At 60.2% G+C, this 24,903-nt stretch overlaps 5 protein-coding genes across 7 annotated transcripts in view; 2 read left to right on the forward strand and 3 right to left on the reverse strand.

Annotated features, from left to right (window-relative positions):
- The window catches only part of PEX11B (peroxisomal biogenesis factor 11 beta), an 83,811-nt gene that overhangs the window by 21,604 nt on the left and 37,304 nt on the right, over positions 1 to 24,903 (reverse strand). The window lies entirely within an intron of this gene.
- On the forward strand, positions 7,237 to 8,695 carry RBM8A (RNA binding motif protein 8A). The gene is made up of 6 exons (XM_061364372.1): positions 7,237 to 7,361; positions 7,487 to 7,546; positions 7,635 to 7,712; positions 7,820 to 7,956; positions 8,047 to 8,183; positions 8,345 to 8,695. The coding sequence occupies exons 1-6, from the start codon at positions 7,295 to 7,297 to the stop codon at positions 8,388 to 8,390; spliced, it is 525 nt and encodes a 174-aa protein (XP_061220356.1). The 5' UTR covers positions 7,237 to 7,294; the 3' UTR covers positions 8,391 to 8,695.
- ANKRD34A (ankyrin repeat domain 34A) lies at positions 10,616 to 13,422 on the reverse strand. Its single transcript, XM_061364371.1, has 2 exons — positions 13,121 to 13,422; positions 10,616 to 12,230 (listed from the first exon to the last, which is right to left on the reverse strand). The coding sequence occupies exon 2, from the start codon at positions 12,165 to 12,167 to the stop codon at positions 10,890 to 10,892; it is 1,278 nt and encodes a 425-aa protein (XP_061220355.1). The 5' UTR covers positions 12,168 to 12,230; positions 13,121 to 13,422; the 3' UTR covers positions 10,616 to 10,889.
- On the forward strand, positions 13,770 to 15,515 carry POLR3GL (RNA polymerase III subunit GL). 2 transcript variants are annotated; one of them, XM_061364388.1, is made up of 8 exons: positions 13,770 to 13,876; positions 14,165 to 14,306; positions 14,389 to 14,518; positions 14,610 to 14,678; positions 14,808 to 14,864; positions 14,958 to 15,031; positions 15,122 to 15,235; positions 15,355 to 15,515. In XM_061364388.1, exons 2-8 carry the CDS (start codon positions 14,187 to 14,189, stop codon positions 15,439 to 15,441), a joined length of 651 nt encoding a protein of 216 aa, XP_061220372.1. In that variant the 5' UTR covers positions 13,770 to 13,876; positions 14,165 to 14,186; the 3' UTR covers positions 15,442 to 15,515. The 2 variants fall into 2 exon arrangements, with proteins under 2 accessions (XP_061220372.1, XP_061220371.1); XM_061364387.1 differs by lacking the exon at positions 13,770 to 13,876 and having other exon boundaries at positions 14,122 to 14,306.
- TXNIP (thioredoxin interacting protein) lies at positions 21,655 to 24,438 on the reverse strand. Of its 2 annotated transcripts, XM_061364375.1 has the most exons (8): positions 24,152 to 24,437; positions 23,430 to 23,502; positions 23,183 to 23,330; positions 22,780 to 22,882; positions 22,409 to 22,665; positions 22,158 to 22,314; positions 21,917 to 22,065; positions 21,655 to 21,824 (listed from the first exon to the last, which is right to left on the reverse strand). In XM_061364375.1, exons 1-8 carry the CDS (start codon positions 24,399 to 24,401, stop codon positions 21,789 to 21,791), a joined length of 1,173 nt encoding a protein of 390 aa, XP_061220359.1. In that variant the 5' UTR covers positions 24,402 to 24,437; the 3' UTR covers positions 21,655 to 21,788. The 2 variants fall into 2 exon arrangements, with proteins under 2 accessions (XP_061220359.1, XP_061220358.1); XM_061364374.1 differs by having other exon boundaries at positions 22,409 to 22,882; positions 24,152 to 24,438.

A 24,903-nucleotide genomic window follows, 5' to 3' on the forward strand; every position in this document is an offset into this window, starting at 1 on the left:
TTGAGGATGAAGTGAGCAGTCTTCCTCTTGTGAGTGGGGTCTTGAGGATGAAGTGAGCAGTCTTCCTCTTGTGAGTAGGGGCTTGAGGATGAAGTGAGCAGTCTTCCTCGTGTGAGAGGGGTCTTGAGGATGAAGTGAGCAGTCTTCCTCGTGTGAGGGGGTCTTGAGGATGAAGTGAGCAGTCTTCCTCTTGTGAGTAGGGTCTTGAGGATGAAGTGAGCAGTCTTCCTCTTGTGAGTAGGGTCTTGAGGATGAAGTGAGCAGTCTTCCTCGTGTGAGGGGGTCTTGAGGATGAAGTGAGCAGTCTTCCTCTTGTCAGTAGGGTCTTGAGGATGAAGTGAGCAGTCTTCCTCTTGTGACTGGGGTCTTGAGGATGAAGTGAGCAGTCTTCCTCGTGTGAGGGGGGTCTTGAGGATGAAGTGAGCAGTCTTCCTCTTGTGACTGGGGTCTTGAGGGTGAAGTGAGCAGTCTTCCTCGTGTGAGGGGGGTCTTGAGGATGAAGTGAGCAGTCTTCCTCTTGTCAGTAGGGTCTTGAGGATGAAGTGAGCAGTCTTCCTCTTGTGACTGGGGTCTTGAGGATGAAGTGAGCAGTCTTCCTCGTGGTGTACTTTTCCCCTTTGGCACACTCGGATGCCGCAGTAATCACAGGACCAGCCCCAAGCAGCCCTATCTGTGATTCCTCTGCTAGCTGGCAGAGATTGAGAGCAGTGTGACCTTCCTGCACGATCTCTGGCAGGATGGACAGACAAGGAGCATCCCAAGCTAGCAGATGCTGGGAGGCTGTCTCTAAACCCACTGATAATGAGAAGGATGGTGTGAAAGAACTCATTCATGTTAATGGGGGCCACTAAACTCCACAGGCTTACAGCACAAACACTGTTCTTTATCTTCAGCCTAAGTCAGGCTGACAGTTCCTTAACCCTGTTTGCCAGGCACTGGCTTTTCTGATATCAATCCCCCCCTTTTCTTTTACCTTTATTAACTCTTTTGCTACGTGACTGCCTTTTGCTCAAGAGTTCTGGCCAGTTTCAGCTCGCTGTCTGATCTTGTGCCTTTAGTGAGTGTTCCCAGCTCATACAGTTATACCCACACAGCAACACCTCCGATCAGCGAAAGCCAGTACATTCATGTGCTTGTCACAGGGATCACCCTCTCACAGCCCCTCATATCCTCTTCCTAGGGAGTTACACATCCCATTCTCCAAAGTAAATCCCATGCCCATTCCCCACTGGGTGTGCTTCACTGCTTCCTGTTGAACAGCCCAGCAGTGATGGGGAAGCCCTGTGTTATCAGCACATTGGCTCACGGTTTCATCTCAGGAAGAGCCTGCAAAGGTGCAGTTTACATCAGCACCTGGGGAGTGGCTCTTAGAAGCCAAACCCAAACCCAAATGCACATTGCCTTAAAGGTGAACGTTCCTCCTGGGGGAAGAAAAGGGGAAACAGAGAGCAGGCTGCGATGCGAATTCATTCAGTCACACCTCAGCCTTTGTTTCCAGTTTGATGGCCAGCCCCAGCTCCTGCCTGTCTCTCCCTTAGCAGCAGCGTGCCACATTGCTGTTCTAGCAGCAATAGCCTTATAAATACCTATTCTATCGTTATAGTTGTATCTCTGTACTGAAAGGGGTTATTTCTCTCCAACCCCAGCTGCACTGGGACAAGCCCCTTCACCTTGGCAGAACTATCTCAGCTCAGAGAGGCTGTGGATTTAACCGTTGGATTAATGGATTTAACTGTTTGCATGGAGACCTCATAGCAGCCTTCCAGTGTCTGAAGGGGGCCTATAGGGATGCTGGGGAGGGACTCTTCACTAGGGACTGTAGTGACAGGACAAGGGGTAATGGGTTCAAACTGAAACAGGGGAAGTTCAGATTGGATCTAAGGAGGAAATTCTTTCCTGTGAGGGTGCTGAGGCACTGGAATGGGTGCCCAGGGAGGTTGTGAATGCTCCATCCCTGGCAGTGTTCAAGGCCAGGTTGGATGAAGCCTTGGGTAGCACACTTGAGTGTGAGGTGTCCCTGCCAATAGCAGCAGGGTTGGAACTGGATGATCTCAAGGTCCTTTCCAACCCTCACTATGCTCTGATTCTATGATTCCTTAATTACTGGATTGTTGAATTGTTTTCCCTCTAACCCGCGCTGTCAGGAGCCCCGGCTGTGCACAGGACAGCAGCACACATCCGTGTCAGCAGCCTCTTTGTAGGCACCAGGAGCATCCCAGTGGTGCCACCTCTCACCCCGCTGCCCAGGAGGGCACACACCAACTCGGCCAGGCACAGAAGAGGAGAACACAGTGCGGACCGCCCATGTCCTAACAGGATTCACATCTCTACAGCATCTTGGTTATCAATTCCCCTCTCTGGAACTGTCACCCATTACTAGTAAAGCTCCCAGGAAAATAAAGACCAAATAATAAACACAAGAGGGAAGAAATTATTGTTTTTACTTTTTTTAAGTATAAAAATGCTGTACATTTGACAAAAGCTTTGAAAACCACAGAAAACTGCTGGGCTGCTCCCTTTGTGTAAGGGTCAGAGACAGGAAGCACTCAACCACCTTAGCACTGCTCTGGTGAAACAGGAGCCTTGACATTCAATACTGAATGCCAGCTGAAGGACTCTGCCCCATCCCTGGCAGTGCTCAAGGCCAGGCTGGACACAGGGGCTTGGAGAAAACCCCAGGAACAAACTCGCCAACCAGGTTTTCCAGCTGACAAGCAGGTATTCCTTACTGTGGCACCGGGAGACACGGGGAGAGCTCCTCCTATCGTGTGTCCCCCTATTGCTATACAAGCCATCCTTATACAGTCCCTGGGCATACATAGATATTCATGAGGCTACATGTGGATTACATCACTTTCCAGAGCTCCCCCCATGCGTACACAATTGTGGTGCTGGTCTCTGAGGGTCCTTTGCTTCTTCCAACAATCTTCATCACTTCTGGCAGCCCCTGAAGCACGCGCAGTGGGTGCTGGTACCAGCTCCATTGGTTCCTTAGCACCAGAGGCACCACAACCCTCCTGCTCCTTCTCAAGGTTTATACCTTCCATTTGGTAACGTTGTGCCCCCCCTTGCCTCGGATGGGCCCTAGACCAAGTTGCCCAAGTGGAAGGAGTCCCTGCGCATGGCGGGGGGGGAACTGAACGACGGCCCTGGGTTCAGCTGGAGCACTCATTTCTCTCCTCCTTAGGAGCTGGTGCAGTGCTGCCCTTTGACTGCAGCCTGAGGACAATGCTGAGGGGAACAGGTACAGACATGGGTGTCTTAAAGGGACGTTTACTCCTATCAAGGGACGTTTCCAGTCTCATGCTCTGCCAGTGAGGAGAGGCACTGGAAGCTGGGAAGAAGCAGAGACAGGACACCTGACCCAACCTAGGCCAAGGGGTATTCCATACCACAGGCACATCATGCCCAGTGTATAAACTGGAGGGAGGAACCCAAAAGGCCCAGATCACTGCTTGGGTTGGGTGGGTAGCTTTCAATGTGTGGTGAGCAATTGTATTGTCTCACCTTGTTATTTCCTTTATCATTTTTATTATTGGTGGTAGAAACAGCAGTGATTTGTGCTCTACATTCGTTACTGGACTGTTCTTGTCTCAGCTCGTAGGAGTTAGATTCTTCCAATCCTCCTCCCCACACCTCCAGGAGCAAGAGGAGGAAGAGAGATGGGGAGGAATAGAAGGGGCCGGTAAGAAAGACAGGGGAGGAAGAGAGGGGTCCACCAAAAAAAGGGGCCACCAAAAAAGGGGGCCGCAACTCCCACGCGTTGAGATCAGAGCAGTGCAGTAACTAAGGTAGAACACAACCCCCTGCTCCTGCCACCAGTAACAATAATGGGAAACAACAAGGCTGAGAATACAACCACCCACCACCCGTTAACCGGTCCCCAGCCCAACCTGAGCAGCGATCTGCGCCTTCGGGGTAGCTCTGTCCAGTTCATACAGGGGACACAACGGTGCCCGGTCTCCGTTCCCCCCTGGCTTCTCGTGCCCCTCGTCCCTGGCAGAGGAAAAGACTGAAAAGCCCCAGATCGCAGTAAACGGCACTGAGCTCACCCATGTCTTCACTTGGTGCTGCCAGCGCTGTCCTCGGGAGAAAGCCAAAAACACAGCAGCACCAGCGACCAAGGAGAACAATGACTGCTACGGCGGAACCCAGGACAATGATCTTCGAGGCCCCTTCCAACCCAAACTCTTCATGGCCAGGTTGGACAGAGCCTTGGGTGCCATGGTTTAGTGTGAGGTGTCCCTGCCCATGGAAGGGGGGTTGGAACTGCATGATGTTAAGGTCCATTCCAACCCGAACTGTTCTGTGTTCTATGTTATGTTCTATTGTGGCCATCGCAGTTGGAACAGAAAGAAATCAAAGGTATTATTCCCGCCTGTGCTCTGAACTGTTCAAAGGCACAAACCGAAGAACGGAGCCGTCCCCAGTTACGGCTCCTTGGGATGGAGACGGGCGGGCGGCAGCGGCCGCGCCCCCGCAGCGCCCCCATGCGGCCGCCGGCGGCATCCCAGCACCTCCAGCCCGCTCCGGGGGCTGCGCCTCAAAGCGGGGGAGCCCGAGGGGGTGCGGGGCCGTGCCGCAGGGTTTCAACACAGTGCACACCCAGACACACACACATATAGGAACATGGGTAGGAATATGCTCCATCCTACACCAACAGAGCCTCTGCGTTTGTGCAGGATGCTAAACTGACGGGACATGAGCATCATGCAGCGCCTACAGCAATGAATACAGGGTGCTTTGACGTGTAAGCGAGGACAAAGTTCTGCTTTGGGCACTGGGGACTGAACGTTCTGGGCTTTGCCTTTTCAGAACAATCATTAAGGTGATGCTGGCAGTTAGAAGAGATAACGCATTTTAATCCATACTGGAACTGATGTGGCCTATTGTGGACAAGGGGGTGAATGTACAGGGGGGTTGTACAAGGGGGTTAGGTAAAATGTATAGGGGAATTGTACAAGGGGGTACTGCTTAAGTTATAGCTGGCTTGACAAGTTCAGCAGATGCCTTATCAGGCAGTAGCAGGACAGAACCTAATGAAGAGAAGAGCTCATTAAACCAGTTGGACATGGACCAGACCCATCCAGCTCCTAAAGAGCACACATGAGGACCAGAGGTAAAAAGTTCAAGCCTGAGGCAGACTCGTTTACTTCATCTTGAAGACCCCTACCCACAAGAGGAAGACTACTTACTTCATCCGAAGACCCCTGCCCAAGACCAGCAGGAGGCACTGCGCATGCGTGGAGCGCCTTTTAGCTCATTATAATACGAAGCGGGGATAGAATATGAAAATGTATAGGCGTATTGTGCAGCCTAATACCTATGTATGACTTTACAGGATAAATGTAAAAGGAAAACGGCACTGAGGTGTGTGAGGATGGAGGCACGGCCCCAGAGGTAGAGTGCAAGCTGGATCCTTTATTGCAAAGATTACACAATATTCATATGCTTCCAAGCAATCAGCCAAGCACATCTGTGTCTGCCTTGTGGTTACATCAGGTGAAAGGCCCATCTGATTTTCTTACCGACGTCCTCTTCCCACTTCCGACGTCCTTATTCCTTGCCAGTTCCAACCTCTTCCAAGTACCAGTCAGGGACGGGTCACTCTTAATTGCCTGCTGTGGTTCTTCCTTCCCATGGTCTCTGACAGTTCCGATACATTCCAACCCCCACAGTTCCCCCTTGTTGTTTTTGCAATGCAGTATACACGTCTTTCAAAAGCTTGGGGTAACATTCGCTGCTTACATTGTAATAAGCAAGGTGCAACGCAGATGATGGTGAAGAGAGCAAGCAAAAACATCAACCCTCCCTTGACCAAAGTCATTAGCCACCCAGGTATACCCCAATTAGAGGAAAGTGATGATAACCAATCTTTATCATCTTCCCTTAACTTCCTCGCACTGTCTTTTAATTTACGGATACTGTCATGTATGGATTCGGAGTGGTTTGACAAATTCATTCAAAAATTCCTTCCAAAATTTCACACCCATGTGCATGTGCTAAGAGGAGAAAACCGATTGCTGCTCTATTCTGTAAAGTTGCACTTCTGATGGAACCCACATCAGCGAGCAATGCAGAGAGAGCGGATGCTGTTGCATTAGTTTGTTTAGCAAGCCAACATCCTAACTTATTCAATGCTGCTAAGGCTTGGGGGCGAGCTACTCCGGGAGCTAAAAATGGAGTAGCTGTTATTTCACCTGGGTTCCAAAAATTTACCTTGTCATCACAGCTTGGTTGAAAAGCGTGCGTTGACCTTCGAGAACGCAATCCTCATTTACTCATTATCATGGTGTTATTGGGGATGAACAGGCCTAGGGTCCCTACTGCACACAGGCCGCCTTTTATATGGGATGGCACCCCTTGCCAGGCCCGATCTTGTGGCAACTGAGGCATGGACTCTGTTTCTGGCTACAAACGAAATCCCCCATTGAGTGAGCTTACAGGTTGTTACAGTATTCTGCCTAGCTGTTAGTAGGGGTTAGTTCCTTTGGTACCTTTCCATCACAAACCAGTCTTATTGAGCACGCACTCTTTCAGGCAATCACATTACTGTCCACTCGCCTTTGCTTGAGTGATTATTTCTAAACACAGTTTTTTGCTATCACTACTCGTTACAATCTCACTTCCACTTCCCCCTGACTACACATTCTTTATCTTAAGCATCCCCCTGTTTCCAAACTTACAGTTCTCAGAAATTATCTTGATGTTCTTTCTTCGGTTGCACCCAATGTTCTTTCTCCAGTTCTTTCTCCGGTTCTTCCCGACTTGTCCCGTTCACTTCTCCCAGGGTTTGTGGCTGATGAGAGTCCAGATGTCCGGGCTCTCGTCCAGGTCTACTTGCACAGGTCCTTGTGCAGCATTCCCCACTGAGGTACACATGCCTTTTGGAGGACCAATCCCCCATGCGCCTTCAGCTGAATAAAGCATACCTACTTTACAACGTTAACGAGTTGTGAAGTCTATTCCGCTATCACATACAAAGGGTGTAAAGCACAGGAACGGCAAGACCTTCCCAACATGGCGATGCAGGCAGTACGCCATGCTTTGACCTTCCCAAGATGGCAGCTACGCAGTTTCCGCCGCACGCCCTCCCCAAGATGGCGGCTAGGCAGCTTCCGCCGCACGCCCTCCCCAAGATGGCAGCTACATAGCTTCCGCTCTGTGCCCTTCTCAAAATGGCAGCGGCGTAGCTAACCTACTCCATGCCCTCCCCAAGATGGCGCCGCGGAGCCGTCCTTCCGGCGCACCTCCCGGCGTGCACCGCAGCGGCGGCGGCGGCGGGAGCGGCAAGATGGCGGACGTGCTGGATCTGCATGAGGCGGGGGGAGAGGATTTCGCCATGGATGAGGATGGCGACGGTGAGGGGCGGGACCGGGACGTGGACCTGAACCGAGACCTGCTCTGGGGCCCGGAGCGGCTCGGAGGGGCGCTGCCCATCCCGGGGCCATGCTCTGGGCCTGACCCGCTCCCTTCCTGCCCACAGAGAGCATCCACAAACTGAAGGAGAAGGCCAAGAAGCGGAAGGGCCGAGGCTTCGGCTCAGGTGAGGGTCGGTCCCTGTGAGGGTCCCCCGGTGCTTTGATGGGGTTCAGTGGCGTTGGGGGGGCTCCATTCACTCCTCTCCTCCCCAGAGGAGGGCTCCCGGGCGCGGGTGCGTGAGGACTACGACAGCGTGGAGCAGGACGGGGATGAGCCGGGCCCGCAGCGCTGTGAGTACCGGAGCGCTGGGACCGGGCCATAGCAGCGCTGCAGCGTTGGGGGGGGGGGGGTTCTCTTTCCACAGCCCCATTGAAGCCGGTTCCCTCCTCACCCGCAGCGGTCGAGGGCTGGATCCTCTTCGTCACGGGGGTGCACGAGGAGGCCACAGAAGAAGACATCCACGACAAGTTTGCAGAGTACGGGGAGATAAAGAACATCCACCTGAACCTGGACCGGCGGACGGGCTACCTGAAGGTAGGGCCAGGCTCTGCCAGCCCGGCTTCCCTTTGCCCTGCTGGCGTCAGGCAGGGAGCACTGCCCGCCTTCCTCCTCCCTGCTCCTTAGGGATACACCCTGGTGGAGTACGAGACCTACAAGGAGGCGCAGGCGGCCATGGAGGGGCTGAACGGGCAGGAGCTGATGGGGCAGCCCATCAGTGTGGATTGGTGCTTCGTGCGGGGGCCCCCCAAGGGCAAGAGGAGGTGAGTGGGAAACAGCCCCGGGGAGGGGGGCTTGGAAAGGGCCTTAAGGCTCATCCCAATAGGAGGGGATTCCCCTATTCCCATCCCTGCATCCTGTGTCCAAAGCCCCTCTCCTGGTTCCCTGGAGCCTTCTCCAGGCCCAGCTCCGTGCTTTCTTGCAGGGGCGGCCGCCGCCGCAGCCGGAGCCCAGACAGGAGACGCCGGTGATGGCTCCTCATTCCCATGGCACATCCAGACCGGGAGCGCCGGGAGGGGGGTTTGTACCTTGGGGACGGGAACAGGAGCAGCTGGAGGAGGTTTTCCTGGTTTCCAAGGGGACGAGGGAAGGGGGGAAGCCCCCATTGGGGTTCCTGAACCCCTCAGCCCGGTTCCACCTCCAGCCACAATGTTTCTAAAGCATCTTCTTCCCCAAGGGTTCAACCCCGTGGCCTTCAGTGCCCGTTGTGGGAGCTGTAACCGGGCCCCAGCCCTGCTTCAGGGCTGGTTCCACAATAAACTCTTAGTGCTAAAAAGCCACTTTTCCCCCTTAAAAGAGCACCTGGGAGCTGGTTTGTGTGCACCTCGGCTCACCTGGAGCAGCTCTGGGCTGATGCTGAGCCCCTGTGTGTGTGTCCCCGTCCCGCTTGTCCTCCCTTGCCCCACTGTTGGGGTCCTCTTTGCAGCCCCACCTGCACATGAAGCTCTCGGGCATCTTCCTGCAGCTCCAGGTCCTGCTTCCAGGGTGCTCCCAGCTTGTTCCCACTTGGCACAGGATGGAGTTAAGCAAGTGCTGAGCCTGGGATGTTGGGAAGTGAAGGCTTGGAGCGGGAATGGAGGTGCTCCCAGCGGGATCCTGATCAGGTGTCAGCTCCCAGGGGCACCCACTGGGGCTGGGGGAACAGCAAGGGGGGCTTGGGGGCCCCCAGGACCCCTCAGCATCACCCTCTTGGTGGCCTTCCTCCTCCTCCTCCTCTTTGCCCAGGGCTCGTCCTGTGTTAGGGGGCAGAGCCCCTCCTGTCACCCAGGCTGCAGGGAAGGGATGGGGGGGGGGGGTCCCATTGTTTGCGTGTCCAGTGAGGATCCCCTGCATGGTGTCCCCTACCCCACAGTGCCCCATGGCTGTATCCCCAGCCCCATAGTGGTGGCCCCAGCCCAACCCACTGCTGCAGCCGCCCTGCACCCACAGCACCTTCACTGCATCCACAGCACCCTCACTGCACCCACAGCACCTTCACTTACCACACCCATAGCACCTGCACTGCATCCTCACTGCACCCACAGCACCTTCACTTACCACACCCATAGCACCTGCACTACATCCTCATTGCACCCACAGTTCCTTCACTGCACCCACAGCACCTTCACTGCAGCCTCCCTGCATGCACAGCACCTTCACTGCACTCACCGCACCCATAGCACCTGCACTGCATCCTCACTGCACCCACAGCACCTTCACTGCAGCCTCCCTGCATGCACAGCACCTTCACTGCATCCACAGCACCTTCACTGCACTCACCCCACCCATAGTACCTGCAATGCATCCTCACTGCACCCACAGCACCTTCACTGCACCCACAGCACCTTCACTGCACCCACAGCACCTTCACTTACCACACCCATAGCACCTGCACTGCATCCTCACTGCACCCACAGCACCTTCACTGCACCCACAGCACCTTCACTTACCACACCCATAGCACCTGCACTGCATCCTCACTGCACCCACAGCACCTTCACTGCAGCCTCCCTGCATGCACAGCACCTTCACTGCATCCACAGCACCTTCACTGCACTCACCCCACCCATAGTACCTGCACTGCATCCTCACTGCACCCACAGCACCTTCACTGCAGTTTCCCTGCACCCACAGCACCTTCACTCATCGCACCTATAGCACCTGCACTGCATCCTCACTGCACCCACAGCACCTGCACTGCATCCTCATTGCACCCACAGCACCTTCACTGCATCCACAGCACCTTCACTCACCGCACCCATAGCACCTGCACTTCATCCTCATTGCACCCACAGCTCCTTCACTGCAGTCTCCTTGCATCCACAGCACCCTCACTGCATCCACAGCACCTTCACTGCATCCACAGCACCCTCACTTCACTCACTGCACCCATAGCACCTGCACTGCATCCTCACTGCATCCACAGCACCTTCACTGCATCCACAGCACCCTCGCTTCACTCACTGCACCCATAGCACCTGCACTGCATCCTCACTGCATCCACAGCTCCTTCACTGCATCCACAGCACCCTCACTGCAGTCTCCCTGCACCCACAGCACCTTCACTGCAGCCTCACTGCACCCTCAGTGCACGTTCTGCACCTTCACAGCATCCTCAGCTTCTGCCCCTGCACCCTGGGAGCCACCAGGATCCCCTGGCCCCGATGTGCCAGCACCCAGCTGTGTGCAGATGTTCCCCCCCAACACTGACGTGGGCTGAGCTGTGCTCGGGCCTTTATTGACCAGGACACCGACAGCGTGACCCCCCCTGGCCCCCAGCACTGGCACCCAGCGGGGAGGAGGAGCGGGTGGATGAGGAGGGAGCGGGAGGAAGATGCGGGGCGGGGGGAGGAGCCGGACACGGGCTCCTCAGCGGCTTTGGGGTCGTGCAAAATGCCCACAGCAGCAGCGCGGCCGAAGCCATCGGTAGGGTTCAGAGTGAACACGGCCCCGCCTGCCGCGGGACGGGACGGGACCGGACGGGGGCGGCTCTAAGTGCCCGGCTCCGGGGCCGGGCTGCTCTGGAAGCCGGCCAGGAGCCGCATCTCCTCGGTCTGCATCGAGTGCCGCCGCAGCAGCCTGCGCCCGGGGGGCCCGCGGGGCCCGGCCGGCAGCGGCGGCAGGAACCCGGCCCTGCCCGAGCCCAGCGGCTCCAGCAGCAGCGTCCCGGAGCCGCGGCGCTCCAGCAGCCCCGGGGGGCGGCGGCGGGGGCCGTGCGGGGGGGACTCGGCTCCGGGCAGCGGCGGGGAAGCGCCCCACGGGGCCCCCTCCGCCTCGAAGCGGAGCGGTTTGAGCCACGGCGCCGCCTCCGGGGCCGTGTTGCGGCGCGGCAGCGGCTGCGGGCAGGCGGGGGGCACCCGCTCGGCCCAGGCGGGCCCCGCCATCCCCGCCGCCTCCCGGCCCTCCACGCTGTGGCGCCGCGGGCGCCCGCCCAGGCTCAGCCCCTCCAGCCCCGCCACCAGGCGCTCGGGGGGGGCCCGCGTCCCCTCCGGGCCCGGCGCCGCCAGCCCCCAGGGCTCGGAGTTGAGGCGCTTCAGCGGCCGCCCTCGGGAGCGCGGGGGCTCCGCGCTGGGGGTGCCCGGTGCCGGGGGCGGCGGCGGCGGGGGGGGGAAGCAGAACACGTCCCTCTCCTCCTCCTTCTCGCTGCCCGCCGGGGACGCGGCCGTGCGCAGCTCGATGTCGGACGGGGACATGCACAGCGCCGGAGAGCGCTTCTCCTCCAGCCCCGGCGACGGCGGCGAGTTGAGGTACTGCCGCGTGGTCTTGGTGCCCGACGGGGAGGTGTCTGTGGTGATGATGATCACCTCCTTCCCCCGAGCCTTGCACGCATCCAGCAGCACCTGCAGCGTCTCCCGGTCCCCGCGGTTAATGGCGTAAACCAAAGCGGAGGCTCCGGCGTAGTCGCGGGCGCTGGGGTCGGCGCCGTGAGCCAACAGCACCGTGGCCACGGCCGGGCCGGCGCGCTCGGCACAGGCGTGCATCAGCGCCGTCATCCCCGTCTTGTCGGGGATGTTGGGGTCGGCGCCGTTCTCCAGCAGGTACCGCACCATCCGCGGCTGCTCCAGGGGGTCGGCGTAGCCGGCGCGGCAAGCGGCCATCAGCGGCGTCTGCCCCGCGGCGTTGCCCTCGTTGATGTAGGCTCCTCCTTCCAGCAAGAGCCGCGTGAGGCGGAACTTGCCCTGGGCCACGGCCCGCAGCAGCGCCGTCCCGTCCGCGGGCAGCATGGGCAGAGCGGCGGCGCCGGGCGGCCGGCGCACGGGGCTGGGCATGGCGGCGCCTACGGCAGCGGCGATGGCCGGGGCTGGGGCCGGGCCGGGAGCGTCACCCGCTCACTGCAACGGGACACGGCGCGCGGTGAACACCCCCGGCCCTGCCTCAGGTTCCCCAGACGGGGCCCGAGCCCACCCCCCCCCCACCGGGCCTATGCCCTGTCCCCCTGCCCGTGTCCCTCCGGGTGGTACTCATCCCCCTGCCTGTACCTCCTGCCCATATCCACCTCCTGCATCCCTGTTTGTACCCCCCATCCCCTCCTGCATCCCTCTCTGTATCCCCATCCCTTCCTGCATCCCTGTTTATACCCCCCATTCCCTCCTGCATCCCTCTCTGTAGCCCCCATCCCTTCCTGCATCCCTGTCTGTATCCCCATCCCTTCCTGCATCCCTGTTTGTACTCCCATCCCTTCCTGCATCCCTGTCTGTATCCCCCATCTCTTCCTGCATCCCTGTCTGTATCCCCATCCCTCCTGCATCCCTGTTTGTACTCCCATCCCTTCCTGCATCCCTGTCTGTATCCCCATCCCCTCCTGCATCCCTGTCTGTAGCCCTCATCCCTTCATGAATCCGTCTGTAGCCCCCATCCCTTCATGCATATCTGTCTGCATCCCCATCGCTCCCTGCATCCCTGCCTGTATCCCCCATCCTTTCCCGCATCCCTGCCTGTACCCCCCATCCCTTCTTGCATCCCTGCATGCGTTCCCATGGTGACCGCAGCTCATCCCGCTCCTCATCTCTCTGCCCAGCCAACAAAATAGGGGACACCCCCTCCCCATTTCCCCCACCCGCCCCCCGCCTGGCGGGTCCTCATCCACCCCCCAGCAAGACACCAGCGGCTCCTGAGCCTGATGCCTGGGGCTGCATCGTACCCCCTGGGGGGGACACACCCTGAAGAGGGACCACCCCCCCAGCCCCTCTCTCCCGCATCCCTCCATCCCTTCCTCTGTTACCATAGCGACCGGAGCTGGGTATCCCCCGGCGATGGGTCCAGGTCCCAGATGCTGCCGGGCTGATGTAGGTGTCGGGGCCATGGGCCGGTGGCTGCCATCCCGGCCCGCCGCTGGCGTAGCGCGGGGAAGGGGGGGAGGCAGCGGAGGTTATTTGGAGGCTTTCCCCCCCCCCTGCATCGCTATTTTTGGCGGCTGCTGGCGCGGGGAGGGCTGGAGCGGGATGAATCACCCGGCGGCGGCGCAGCCAGCGCCGAACCCGCTGCGCCGAGCCCTGCGTGGGGGCGAGCGAGAGGCCGCCGTGGGGCGAGCGAGAGGCCGGGGGAGGGGGGGGGGGAAAGGGGGGCACGGGGTCTGGCGGCCATGGGGCTGGGCACCAGGAGGTATTGGAGATTTGGGGGTCCTGGGGCAGTGGGGCTGGGAAGGGGTGTGGAGAACCACGGGGCTGTGCATCCACATCACAGTAGGGCAGTGGGGCTATGGGGCAGTGAGGCCACAGCGCTGGGAGGCTCAGAGGCGCCAGGGCAGAGGGGTGGGAAACAGGGACCTCCTGTACCCCCACCTTGGGTCCCGGGCCCCGTCCCCATTCACTCCCGCCCCTTCCCCATTCATGCCTTCATTCCCCTCCCTCCGCCCCGCCCCTTTTCTGCTTCCTCCCCTCTAATTGGCTTTTCCATCCGCAAATCAGCGCGGTCCTTTCGCAACGTCGCGTTGCTGCAGCGACCCCGGACACACGTGAAGCGGTTGCGCATGCGCGAGGTGAGGGCCAGGGCCGGGACCGGGACCGGGACCGGGATCGAGATCGGGATCGAGATCGGGATCAGGATCAGACACGGGGGGGGGGGGGGGAGTTCCCCGTCGTGTTGTCCGTGTCCCCCCCCCCGCCTTGTCCCCTCCGATCCCCTCCACGTCCCCCGTGCCCCGGGAGGGGGGGTCCCGTGTCCTGGGGGTCCCGGCTGCCCCCCATCACCCCCGGGGTCCTCCCTCCAGCTCAGGGGGGGCTGCCTCATCTCCCCCCATCAATCCCCGCCTCTTCTCCCCCCCCAGCGCCCCCCGCGCCCCCCCAGCCATGGCGGGCCGGGGCCGCGGCCGGGGCCGGGGGCAGATGACGTTCAACGTGGAGGCCGTGGGCATCGGGAAGGGGGAGGCGCTGCCCCCCCCCACGCTCCAGCCCTCCCCGCTCTTCCCGGTGAGTTCTTTGGGGGGGGGGGGTCCTTGGTCCTTTGGGGGGGCTGAGCCCGGGTGTGCTCAATGCCCTGATCCCCCCCCAGCCCCTGGAGCACCGCGCGGCCCCGCTGCCGGGGGGCGAGGAGGGCGAGTACATGTTAGCGCTGAAGCAGGAGCTGAGGGGGGCCATGAGGAACCTCCCCTACTTCGTAAAGCCTGGGGCACCCCGGAGAGGTACCGGGGAGGGGGGGGGTGTCGAAGGGTCGGGGGGCCCAGCCTGCAGGGAGCACCCCACTGACCCCCCCCCTGCTCTGGGACCCCCCAGATATCGAGCGCTACTCGGACAAGTACCAGCTCTCCAGCCCCGTTGACAGCGCCATTGACTGGAACCCAGGTGGGGGCACACAACCGGTAGAGGGACCTCGGGGGGGACAAGAAGTGGCTTTGAGGGGCAGGGTGACAGAGGGGCTTGTGGGGGGGACAAGGGACCTGGGGGTCCCCATCCCCTTGCTCTGACCCCCAGACTGGAGGCGGCTGCCGCACGAGCTGAAGATCCGGGTGCGACGGCTACGGAAGAACCGTGAGTGTCCCCCTATGCCCCCCCCATGTTCCCCTCCATGTCCCCCCCATGTCCCCATCAGGCACCGCTCCCCTTTGCCCCCCCATCCCGCAGGAGCCACCATCCTCGTTCCCAAGTGCAAGGAGCGGGTGGCGCTCGACAAGGAGGAGGCCATAAAGAAGCTGGAGGTAGCGGTGGTGAAAGGTGGGGAGGGGGGGTCCCCACACCGGGGGGTTTTGGGGTGCCCATAACGCTGTGGGGATCCCCCTCCCCCCCAGAGTCTGGAGAAGAAGGAGGAGGAGGTGACATCGGAGGAGGAAGAGGAGAAGGAAGAGGAGGAGGAAGGGAAGGAGGAGGAGGAAGAGGAGTACGACGAGGAAGAGCACGAAGAGGTGAGGTGGGGCCTGGGGGGGCGAAGTAGAACCCCATTGGGGTGATGGCTGTGGCCATGGTGGGGTGGGGGGGCGCAGGACCCCCGTGTCCCTCCTCACCCCACCATGACCCCCCCCAGGAGACCGACTACATCATGTCCTACTTCGACAATGGGGAGGACTTTGGTGCTGACAGTGATGACAACATGGACGAGGCCGTCTACTGACCCCCCCCTGGACATTGGGGTCCCCTGTCACCCCCCCAGGACATTGGGGTCCCCTGTCCCCGCCCTGGACATTGGGGTCCCCTGTCACCCTCCCAGGACATTGGGGTCCCCTGTTCCCCCCCCGGACATTGGGGTCCCCTGTCACCCTCCCAGGACATTGGGGTCCCCTGCCCCCCCCTCGGACATTGGGGTCCCCTGTCCCCCCCTCGGACATTGGGGTCCCCTGTTCCCCTCCTGACATTGGGGTCCCCTGTCACCCTCCCAGGACATTGGGGTCCCCTGTTCGCCCCCCGGACATTGGGGTCCCCTGTCACCCTCCCAGGACATTGGGGTCCCCTGTCCCCCCCTCGGACATTGGGGTCCCCTGTTCCCTCCCCGGACATTGGGGTCCCCTATCACCCTCCCAGGACATTGGGGTCCCCTGTTCACCCCCCGGACATTGGGGTCCCCAGTCACCCTCCCAGGACATTGGGGTCCCCTGTTCCCCTCCTGACATTGGGGTCCCCTGTCACCCTCCCAGGACATTGGGGTCCCCTGTTCGCCCTCCGGACATTGGGGTCCCCTGTCACCCTCCCAGGACATTGGGGTCCCCTGTCCCCCTCCCAGGACATTGGGGTCCCCTATCCCCCTCCCAGGACATTGGGGTCCCCTGTTCCCCCCCCGGACATTGGGGTCCCCTGTCACCCTCCCAGGACATTGGGGTGTCCTCTGTCACCCCTCCTATCACCACCACGTCCAGCCGCCAGGGGGCACTCGTGCCACAGGGATGGAGCTGGGGGGCCGCACCCCGGTGGTGGCAGCTCATGGGGCTCCCCCGTTGCCCCCCAACTTGGGAGGGGGGGTCCCGATCCCCTGCAGCCCCCCCGGCCTTGTCCCCAAGCTGGGGGCGGGTGGGATTGTCCCTTTGGGAAGTGGTTTTAGAGATGGGGGGGTTGCAATCACCCCCCCCCCTTTTTTGAAGCAGCTTTTTAATACTTGTGATTTTTTTAACTCATTTTGGGTGGATTAAAGTGAATTTCTCTATTTCTGGCTCACCTTTGCCTGTCCTAGGGCTGGGGGGGACACCCCAATATCACCCCCCCATTAACCCCTGTGGTTCTGAGCTCCAGCCCGGTGGGTGCAGGAGCAGCCCACCAAAAGGGGGGGGAGGAAGCGGCGTTTGATCACAGGTCACCCCCCCCAACCCCAAAGTGGGCTGACCCAGACCCCTGCCCACCTCATTGCTGTGAATGGAGGGGGAAAGGTGGGGTTCTGGGGGGCAAAGGGGTTATTTTGGGGAGGAAAAGGTGGATTTTGGGTGGGAAAAGGGGATTGGGGGGGGAAGGAGGATTTTGGGGGGAAAGGGGAGTTATTTTGGGGGTAAAAGGGATTTGGACGGGAAAGGGGAACTTGTTTGTGCCGACGGGGAGGACAAGGCTGGGACAAGGAGGAGCCGCTCACGTGGGGCTCATGTGCACTCCCCCCCCCCCGCGGGATCCTGTTTATGGCTCATTCTCCCTCATAAACACCCACAGGGAAGCAACAGCTCCATAAATCCAGCGTCTGTTCCCATTCCCACCCCTCAGCCCCATCCCGGGGCAGGATCCAGCCCCATCCCCAGGCATAAGAGCAGATGGGAAGGCCCTGGGAAGAGGGGAATCGGGGCTGGGGTTGGAGCGGGGTTGGGGGGAGCTGCCCCCAATCCCATGGGAAGGGGGTTGGGGGGGGGGGCGATCAACTTCCCCCCCATTGTCCCCTCGGGACCTGTTTGTCCCAGGACCTTTGGCCGAGTTGGAAGCAAATGGAAGTGGTTGGGAAGTGCGGTTGGAGCCAGTGCAGGCCCAGTGCCAGGGGCTGGGACAGGCAGTGGGGGGGGGGGACACACACAGTGCAGAGGGGACACGACATTGAGGGACATTGCACTGGGGGGGACATCACCCTGGGGACATCACATTGGGGACATCACTCTGGGGACATCACATTGGGAGGTCATCACCTTGGGGACATCACACTGGGGACATCACATTGGGGGCATCACACTGGGGGGACATCACATTGGGGGGATCACATTGGAGGGATCACACTGGGGGGACATCACCTTTGCGGGATCACACTGGGGACATCACATTGAGGGGATCACATTGAGGGGGGATCACATTGGGGGGTCATCACCTTGGGGACATCACCTTGGGGACATCACACTGGGGGGACATCACATTTGGGGAATCACACTGGGGGGATATCACCTTGGGGACATCATGCTGATCCCCCCATCACATTTGGGGGATCACATTGGGGGGACATCATATTGGGGGGATCACATTGGAGGGATCACACTTGGGGGACATCACCTTTGCGGGATCACAGTGGGGGCATCACACTGGGGACATCACATTGAGGGGATCACATTGGGGGGACATCACCTTGGGGGGGATCACACTGGGGACATCACATTGGGGACATCACATTGAGGGGATCCCATTGGAGGGATCACACTGGGGGATCCCATTGGCGGATCACACTGGGGATGACACCGGCGGGGGGGGGTGCGGGTCCGTGTCGGGGTCCCGGTGGCCGTGGCCCCCTCGCGCCGCCCCCCCCGGGCCTGGCTCTTCCTGCCCATACTTGGCCTGGAGCAGCAGCGACCTTTCACCCACTTGGAGCCGGGCCGGGAGAGCACGGGGGGGGCACGGCCGCGGCACGGGCAGAGCAGGAGCAACGGGAGCCGTGGTCCTGGGAAGGGAAACTGAGGCACGGGGGGAGCCGGAGCCATGGGGGCCATGGGAGCCATGGGCATGGAGCAATGGGAGCCATGGCCCTGGAGCGATGGGAGCCGTGGTCCTGGGAAGGGAAACTGAGGCACGGAGGTAGCTGGAGCCATGGGAGCCATGGGCATGGAGAAATGGGAGCCATGGGAATGGAGCGATGGGAGCCATGGGCATGGAGCGATGGGGGCCATGGAGCGATGGGAACCATGGTCCTGTAGCAATGGGAGCCATGGCCCTGGAGCGATGGGAGCCATGGCCCTGGGAAGGGAAACTGAGGCACGGGGGGAGCCGGAGCCATGGGAGCCATGGGAGCCATGGGCATGGAGCAACGGGAGCCATGGCCATGGAGCGATGGGAGCCGTGGTCCTGGGAAGGGAAACTGAGGCACGGGGGGAGCCGGAGCCATGGGAGCCATGGGCATGGAGCAATGGGAGCCATGGGAATGGAGTGATGGGAGCCATGGGCATGGAGCGATGGGGGCCATGGAGCAATGGGAACCATGGTCCTGGAGCAATGGGAGCCATGGCCCTGGAGCGATGGGAGCCGTGGTCCTGGGAAGGGAAACTGAGGCACGGAGGTAGCTGGAGCCATGGGAGCCATGGGCATGGAGAAATGGGAGCCATGGTCCTGGAGTGATGGGAGCCATGGGCATGGAGTGATGAGAACCATGGCCATGGAGTGATGGGAGCCATGGCCCCAGGAAGGGAAACTGAGGCAGGGAGGTAGCTGGAGCCATGGGAGCTATGGACCTGGAGCGATGGGAGCCATGGTCCTGAAGAGATGTGAGCCATGGCCCCAGGAAGGGAAACTGAGGCACAGAAGGAGCTGGAGCAGTGGGTGCTGTGGTTCCAGAGCAATGGGTGCTGTGCCCTGGGGAGGGAAACTGAGGCACACAAGGAGACAAAGCAACGGGTGCCATGGTCTTGGAGCAATGGGTACCATGGCCCCAAGGAGGGAAACTGAGGCCCGGAGGAAGCCGGAGCCATGGGAGCCATGGCCATGGAGTGATGGGAGCCATGGCTATGGAGTGATGGGAGCCATGGGCATGGAGTGATGGCAACCATAGGCATGGAGCAATGGGAGCCATGGCTATGGAGTGATGGGAGCCATGGTCCTGGAGCGATGGGAGCCATGGTCCTGGAGCGATGGGAGCCATCGGCATGGAGCGATGGGAACCATGGGCATGGAGCGATGGGAGCTATGGCCATGGAGTGATGGGAACCATGGGCATGGAGCAATGGGAGCCATGGGCATGGAGCAATGGGAGCCATGGGCATGGAGTGATGGCAACCATAGGCATGGAGCAATGGGAGCCATGGCTATGGAGTGATGGGAGCCATGGTCCTGGAGCGATGGGAGCCATGGTCCTGGAGCGATGGGAGCCATCGGCATGGAGCGATGGGAACCATGGGCATGGAGCGATGGGAGCTATGGCCATGGAGTGATGGGAACCATGGGCATGGAGCAATGGGAGCCATGGGCATGGAGCAATGGGAGCCATGGGCATGGAGTGATGGGAGCCATGGTCCTGGAGCGATGGGAACCATGGTCCTGGAGCGATGGGAACCATGGTCCTGGAGCCATGGGAGCCACGGGCATGGAGCGATGGGAGCCATGGTCCTGGAGCGATGGGAACCATGGTCCTGGAGCCATGGGAGCCATGGGCATGGAGCAATGGGGGCCATGATCCTGGAGCGATGGGAGCCATGGCCCCAGGAATGGAAACTGAGGCACGGAGGGAGCTGGAGCAATGGGTGCCATAGCCCTGAAGCAATGGGTACTATGACCCCAGGGAGAGAAACTGAGGCACAGAGGGAGCTGGAGCAGTGGTGCTGTGGTTCCAGAGCAATGAATGGGTGCTGGGCCCCTGGGGAAGGAAACTGAGGCAGGAAGGGAGCTGGAGAGATGGGAGCCATGGCCCCAGGAAGGGAAACTGAGGCACAGAGGGAGCTGGAGCAGTGGGTGCTGTGGTTCCAGAGCAATGGGTGCTGTGCCCCTGGGGAGGGAAACTGAGGCACACAAGGAGACAAAGCAACGGGTGCCATGGCCTTGGAGCAACGGGTACCATGGCCCCAAGGAGGGAAACTGAGGCCCGGAGGGAGCCGTGGGGATGCGCCCGTGTCCCTGCGGTGTCAGCGCCCACCCAGGCTGGCACGGCAGAGATAAGAGCTCACTGAGCCCTGCAGGGAGATAAGCGCTGGGGAAACTGAGGCCCGGTGGGAGCCGGCACCGTGGAGCCGGGCCCGGAGCCAACTGGGGCAGGGGTGAGGAGCGGAGCCAAGGCTGAGGCTGTTTTTCCTCTCCCGGCCCCGTTCCTCGAACCAGCGTCAACTTTCACCCACATCCCCCGGAAAACAGCGCGGGGGGAGCGGGAGCCGCGGCTCCCGGGGTGGGAAAACCGCTCCCTGGAGGGGTAACGGGGTAACCCCCCCACCCCACAAGCTCTGCCTCCAGCTCTGCGGTGACAGAGGAGGCCGTGGGGATGCTGCGAGGGCTGGAGCAGCTCTGCTTGGAGCCAGGCTGAGAGAGCTGGGCTGGGGCAGCCCGGAGAAGAGAAGGCTCCTGAAGGGGAGACCTGAGAGCAGCTCCAGTGCATAAAGGGGCTGCAGGGAACCTGGAGAGGGGCTTGGGACAAGGGATGCAGGGACAGGGCAAGGGGAATGGCTTGAACCTGCCCGAGGGGAGACTGAGCTGAGCTCTTAGGCAGAAGCTCTTCCCTGTGAGGGTGCTGAGGCGCTGGCACAGGGTGCCCAGAGAAGCTGTGGCTGCCCCATCCCTGGCAGTGCTCAAGGCCAGGTTGGACACAGGGGCTGGGAGCATCCTGCTCCAGTGGAAGGGGTCCCTGCCCATGGCTTCAGATGAGCTTTAAGGTCCGTTCCCACCCCACCCATTCCATGACTCCAGAGGCTGTGGCAATCGCACTGGATCTTTATTACAAACGTCACCCCACAGGGGCACACGGTGTCAGTGGTACAAAAGAGCCCGTTTCCTCCCCTCCCACCCCAACTAACTACAAAACAAGTACAAAAAGAACTTGCTGCCGTATGGCCCACAGTGGAGGCATTCCAGATTCCAGAGCTCTTCCTTTTTCCAGGGAAGAGTCGATGGAGTTTGGTTCCAGCACTCGGGAACAACTCAGCCTCCACAGGAGGCCTCCCTCCATCGTGGCCTCTCTATTGTGGCAGCAGCAACAACGCTCAAAGAGCAACAACCAACTATGCTCATGGCACATCCTGGCACAGACCCGAGGTCCCTGAGGATGGTGGATCAAACTGGATCAGAGGCAGCGCTGTATCCCTATGGACAGCATCCCTGGCTTGGTTTTGCTTTGGAATCAAGTCTCTTTGGGTTGGATCTGCCTCTTCTTCCCCCTGGCTCTGCAACCTCCACCTCGAGGCTCCCCTGTTTCCAGGGAAGCACCTCGGGAGTCCGGGACTGGTTTTTCCACAGGATTCCGGCAGCAAGGCGAGGTCCCGAGGGAACACCCAGGCTCGGAAGGACGCTGCAGCACCTCCTCCATGCCCACTGCCCGGGGCAGGGCGCTGGGACCGCCTGGCGGCCGGCAACAGTCCGGGAAAAGCACGAAGAGTCGCCCTCAACTCACTGCACGTTGTTGTTGGCGATGCAGGGATCCACCTGAGGGAGGAAAGAGAGCGGGCTCTGTAGATCCCAAGGGATCTATTTCATCCCAATGGGAAACACCATCCCATTGTCTTCACCCCACTCACCTCCGTATAGGTGGGTGGTGGCATGAACTTGAACTCGGGTGCGTACATGAAGATGGGGCTGTCAAAGCTGTCGGTGTCGTCCAGCAGCGGCGTGGTGGGACTCTCCAGGCGGTGGTCCTCAGGGACAATGTCCAGGTAGCACGGAGGTGCTGCAGGGATGAAGGGAGCCATGAGCTCACTGCTGCATCCCCAGCACCCCTATGAGCACCCCCCTGCCTGAGCTGTGGGGTTCAGCACTCACCTTCAGGAGCATCGGGAAGGTTCAGGTTCACCCAGCTCATCTCGGAGCTGGCCTGACTGGCCATGCTGGAGCTGCGGCTGCCGATGCCCGAGCGGCTGCCAATGACCAGGGGCAGCTCCAGGATGATCTTCTTGGAGCCTGGGACGCTCACGTAGATCTGTGAGGGTGAGACCAGGAGATGTAAGGGATATGTTGGGGTCCAAGGACAGGGAGGCTTCACCCCCAGACAAGCAGGGATCTGCGGTGCTCACCTGCAGGAAGTACTCCACACGCAGGATGTTGCAGCCCAAGATGGAAGGTTTGAGCTTCTTCACTCGGATGGTTTTGCCCCGCCAGGACTCGGACATGCCCGAGATGATGTGGTTGCCCCGGACACAGGAGAGTTTCTGGGTGAAGACCTTGGTCTGCCCGTTGGCCAGGTAGGTGTGCTTGGCGATGATGGCCGCCTTGGGCACCACGATGCGTGAGCATGTGTTCTCGAAGTCGGCATTGATGCAGATGTCATCACCTGGGGAAGGAACCATGTTGGCTGTTAAGACTGGAGCCTTTTCCTTGCTGGATGCCCACTTCAATATCCCCCCCATCCAGCTCTGCCTGCTCCCCTGCTCCAAGAGGCTCTTACCATCACAAAACCCCTTCCTGTCGATCTGAGCGCTGACGGACACACGCCCATCGGGGATGAACATGCACGACACCTTCTTCTCCTTCTTGGCAGCAACTGGAGACTGTGGAAGAGAGACACTGTTACCCAGGTGGAACCCATCCGCCATTCCCATCCTGCTTCCTTTGGGTTTTCCAAGCAAAGCTTCCAATCCCCCATGAGGTTTTTGAGTGTCTCCCAGTGAAGTGCTTCCCCTTATCCACCCTAGTGTACATTGCTACTACCAACTAGGGCTTCTTAAGAGCTAAGTATTTAATCTGCACTCAGCAGCAAAGCCCATTAGAGGAGCCTTAATGCTAGAGGTCGGAGCGACCCTGCCCAAGGGCTTCTCTCCCTGGGATACCTGGAGACACCCAGCACTTACCAGCAGCTCCGGAGTGTTCACATCGACTGGGTCCATCACCTCGAAGCGCTTCTTGATCTCTTGAGTGGGATAGGATGGGCGCTCCAGGAAAGCCTTGACCCAGTAATCCACACAGCCATACTTCCCCTTGAAGGTGGTGCCCAGGGGGCTGTGGAAGGAGAGGCTCGTCATGCACAGCTAAGGCAACAGGAAGCTTCTTTTCCATCCCCATCCCATTTTAGGAAGCAGTGTTCCATCAGGGACTTACCCCTGGGGAAGCTCGAATCCAAACTTGTACTCGTATTTGTTGCCGGGTCTCAGGATCACAGAGCCATCCCCATCTGGGTAAGAAAGGGGAACAAAGTGTGAGAAGGACCAGTTTCATTCCTCAGTGTTCTCTTCAGCTCTGCTCACACAGGGGAGGAGCAAGGGAAGCTGTTGGCCAAGAGCTGCCTCCACCTGCCCCCAGGACAGCCCCGTGTCTCCTCCTCACTGCTAACAACATCCCTGCCCCAGGCTGGGACACCACTTCCCGATGGGCCACAGCCAACACTGCGCTCCCAGTGCTCTCTATTGCCAAGACTTCACGTCACCCCGTTATCTCTGGGACACTTTGTCACGTCCCTCACTCGTGCCTTCCCAATGGGAGCGCTGCAGAAGGCGCTCTACCTGCCCAGAGGAAGAGACTCTGGCCCTTGGGTGAGGCTCCCCAGCCGAGGCCAACTCCGTGCCTGTTCCCTGAGCCCCACAACACCCAATGGTTTCTCTACACTTTAGTTTTAGCCCCCAGCTTTCCAACTTTGAACCTGCCTTCACCAAGCCCTTTTGTTGCACAAGTTTCAATGAACATCCTTATTCCTCTTAGAACTCCACCACCATCCAACCCCACTCAGCCTGCTCAGCACAACTGAACCATGACCGCCCAGCCTCCCAACCAGGAAAAACCCCTTCCAGCCCTTCCCTCCCCACCTCCCAGCCCCATCTCCTCACCAGTGGGCTGCTCCTCCAGGGTCAGGACATCCTCGAAGCGCAGGTACTCCATCTCCTGCCTGCACTGCTGGGGCCCTTTGGTCCAGTTGACTTTGGCCACGCCACAGGCCAGCACCTTGACGGCGTTGACGCGAGTGACCTCGGCCACCTCCACCAGTATCCGTCCCACCACCTTCTCCCCGCTGCAGTAGATCTTCTCTGGCTCACTGAAGGTCATCACAAAGGTCTTCACCTTCTTGAACATCACCATGGCTGCGCGCAGCTGGCTTCCCTCTTGCGGAATAAGAGAACTCGCAAACCGGTTGCTTTCGGTCGCGCCTGGGTCTCGAACCCTCGGCTCTGCAGCCCGCGAGCTCGCACGGATCCCGCTTCTCCGCTGCTCCGGGGCGCTCTGAGCGCGGCACCCGCCCGCCGCGGCCCTTTTATAGCCTCAGCCGCGCGGCCCCGCCTCCGCCCGCGCCTGTTGATGCCAGCGGCGCCACAGCGAGGGCGCGTGGACAGGCGTGCTGCTCGCGTGATCAGCGCCGCCATTGGCTGCGGCCGCCTTGTTTACAACCCCGCCGGCCAATCAGAGCACGGAGTACGGAGCGTGGACAGCGTGTGAAGAAGAGGGGAGCGTGTTCAGCGGAGAGGAGGGAGGGGGGGAGAAGGTGAAGGGGGCGGAGTGACAGCGCGGCGGACCAATGGAGAGCGAGCGCTGGCGGCGGCGGTGGCCAATGGGGAGCAGGGGACAGGATGTCATGTTCCCAGGC

The sequence above is a fragment of the Neopsephotus bourkii genome, unplaced genomic scaffold (assembly GCF_033783945.1).
Source record: "Neopsephotus bourkii isolate Nb327-2 ecotype Australia unplaced genomic scaffold, CSIRO-AGI_Nbou_v1 NB_1233, whole genome shotgun sequence".
In the NCBI taxonomy this organism is placed as follows: Eukaryota; Metazoa; Chordata; class Aves; order Psittaciformes; family Psittacidae; genus Neopsephotus; species Neopsephotus bourkii.

What these genes read in the sequence shown, in the direction of transcription:
- RBM8A (XM_061364372.1), top strand. Translation starts at nt 7,295, where the DNA reads ATGGCGGACGTGCTGGATCTGCATGAGGCGGGGGGAGAGGATTTCGCC. An exon ending in GGGCCGAGGCTTCGGCTCAG is followed by an intron (nt 7,547 to 7,634) that starts GTGAGGGTCGGT and finishes TCTCCTCCCCAG; the next exon opens with AGGAGGGCTCCCGGGCGCGG. An exon ending in CCCCCCAAGGGCAAGAGGAG is followed by an intron (nt 8,184 to 8,344) that starts GTGAGTGGGAAA and finishes GCTTTCTTGCAG; the next exon opens with GGGCGGCCGCCGCCGCAGCC.
- ANKRD34A (XM_061364371.1), bottom strand. Translation starts at nt 12,167, where the DNA reads ATGCCCAGCCCCGTGCGCCGGCCGCCCGGCGCCGCCGCTCTGCCCATG.
- TXNIP (XM_061364374.1), bottom strand. Translation starts at nt 24,401, where the DNA reads ATGGTGATGTTCAAGAAGGTGAAGACCTTTGTGATGACCTTCAGTGAG. An exon ending in GGATTCGAGCTTCCCCAGGG is followed by an intron (nt 23,331 to 23,429) that starts GTAAGTCCCTGA and finishes CTCCTTCCACAG; the next exon opens with CCCCCTGGGCACCACCTTCA. An exon ending in CACCACCCACCTATACGGAG is followed by an intron (nt 21,825 to 21,916) that starts GTGAGTGGGGTG and finishes TTCCTCCCTCAG; the next exon opens with GTGGATCCCTGCATCGCCAA.
- POLR3GL (XM_061364388.1), top strand. Translation starts at nt 14,187, where the DNA reads ATGGCGGGCCGGGGCCGCGGCCGGGGCCGGGGGCAGATGACGTTCAAC. An exon ending in CGCCATTGACTGGAACCCAG is followed by an intron (nt 14,679 to 14,807) that starts GTGGGGGCACAC and finishes TCTGACCCCCAG; the next exon opens with ACTGGAGGCGGCTGCCGCAC. An exon ending in ACGAGGAAGAGCACGAAGAG is followed by an intron (nt 15,236 to 15,354) that starts GTGAGGTGGGGC and finishes GACCCCCCCCAG; the next exon opens with GAGACCGACTACATCATGTC.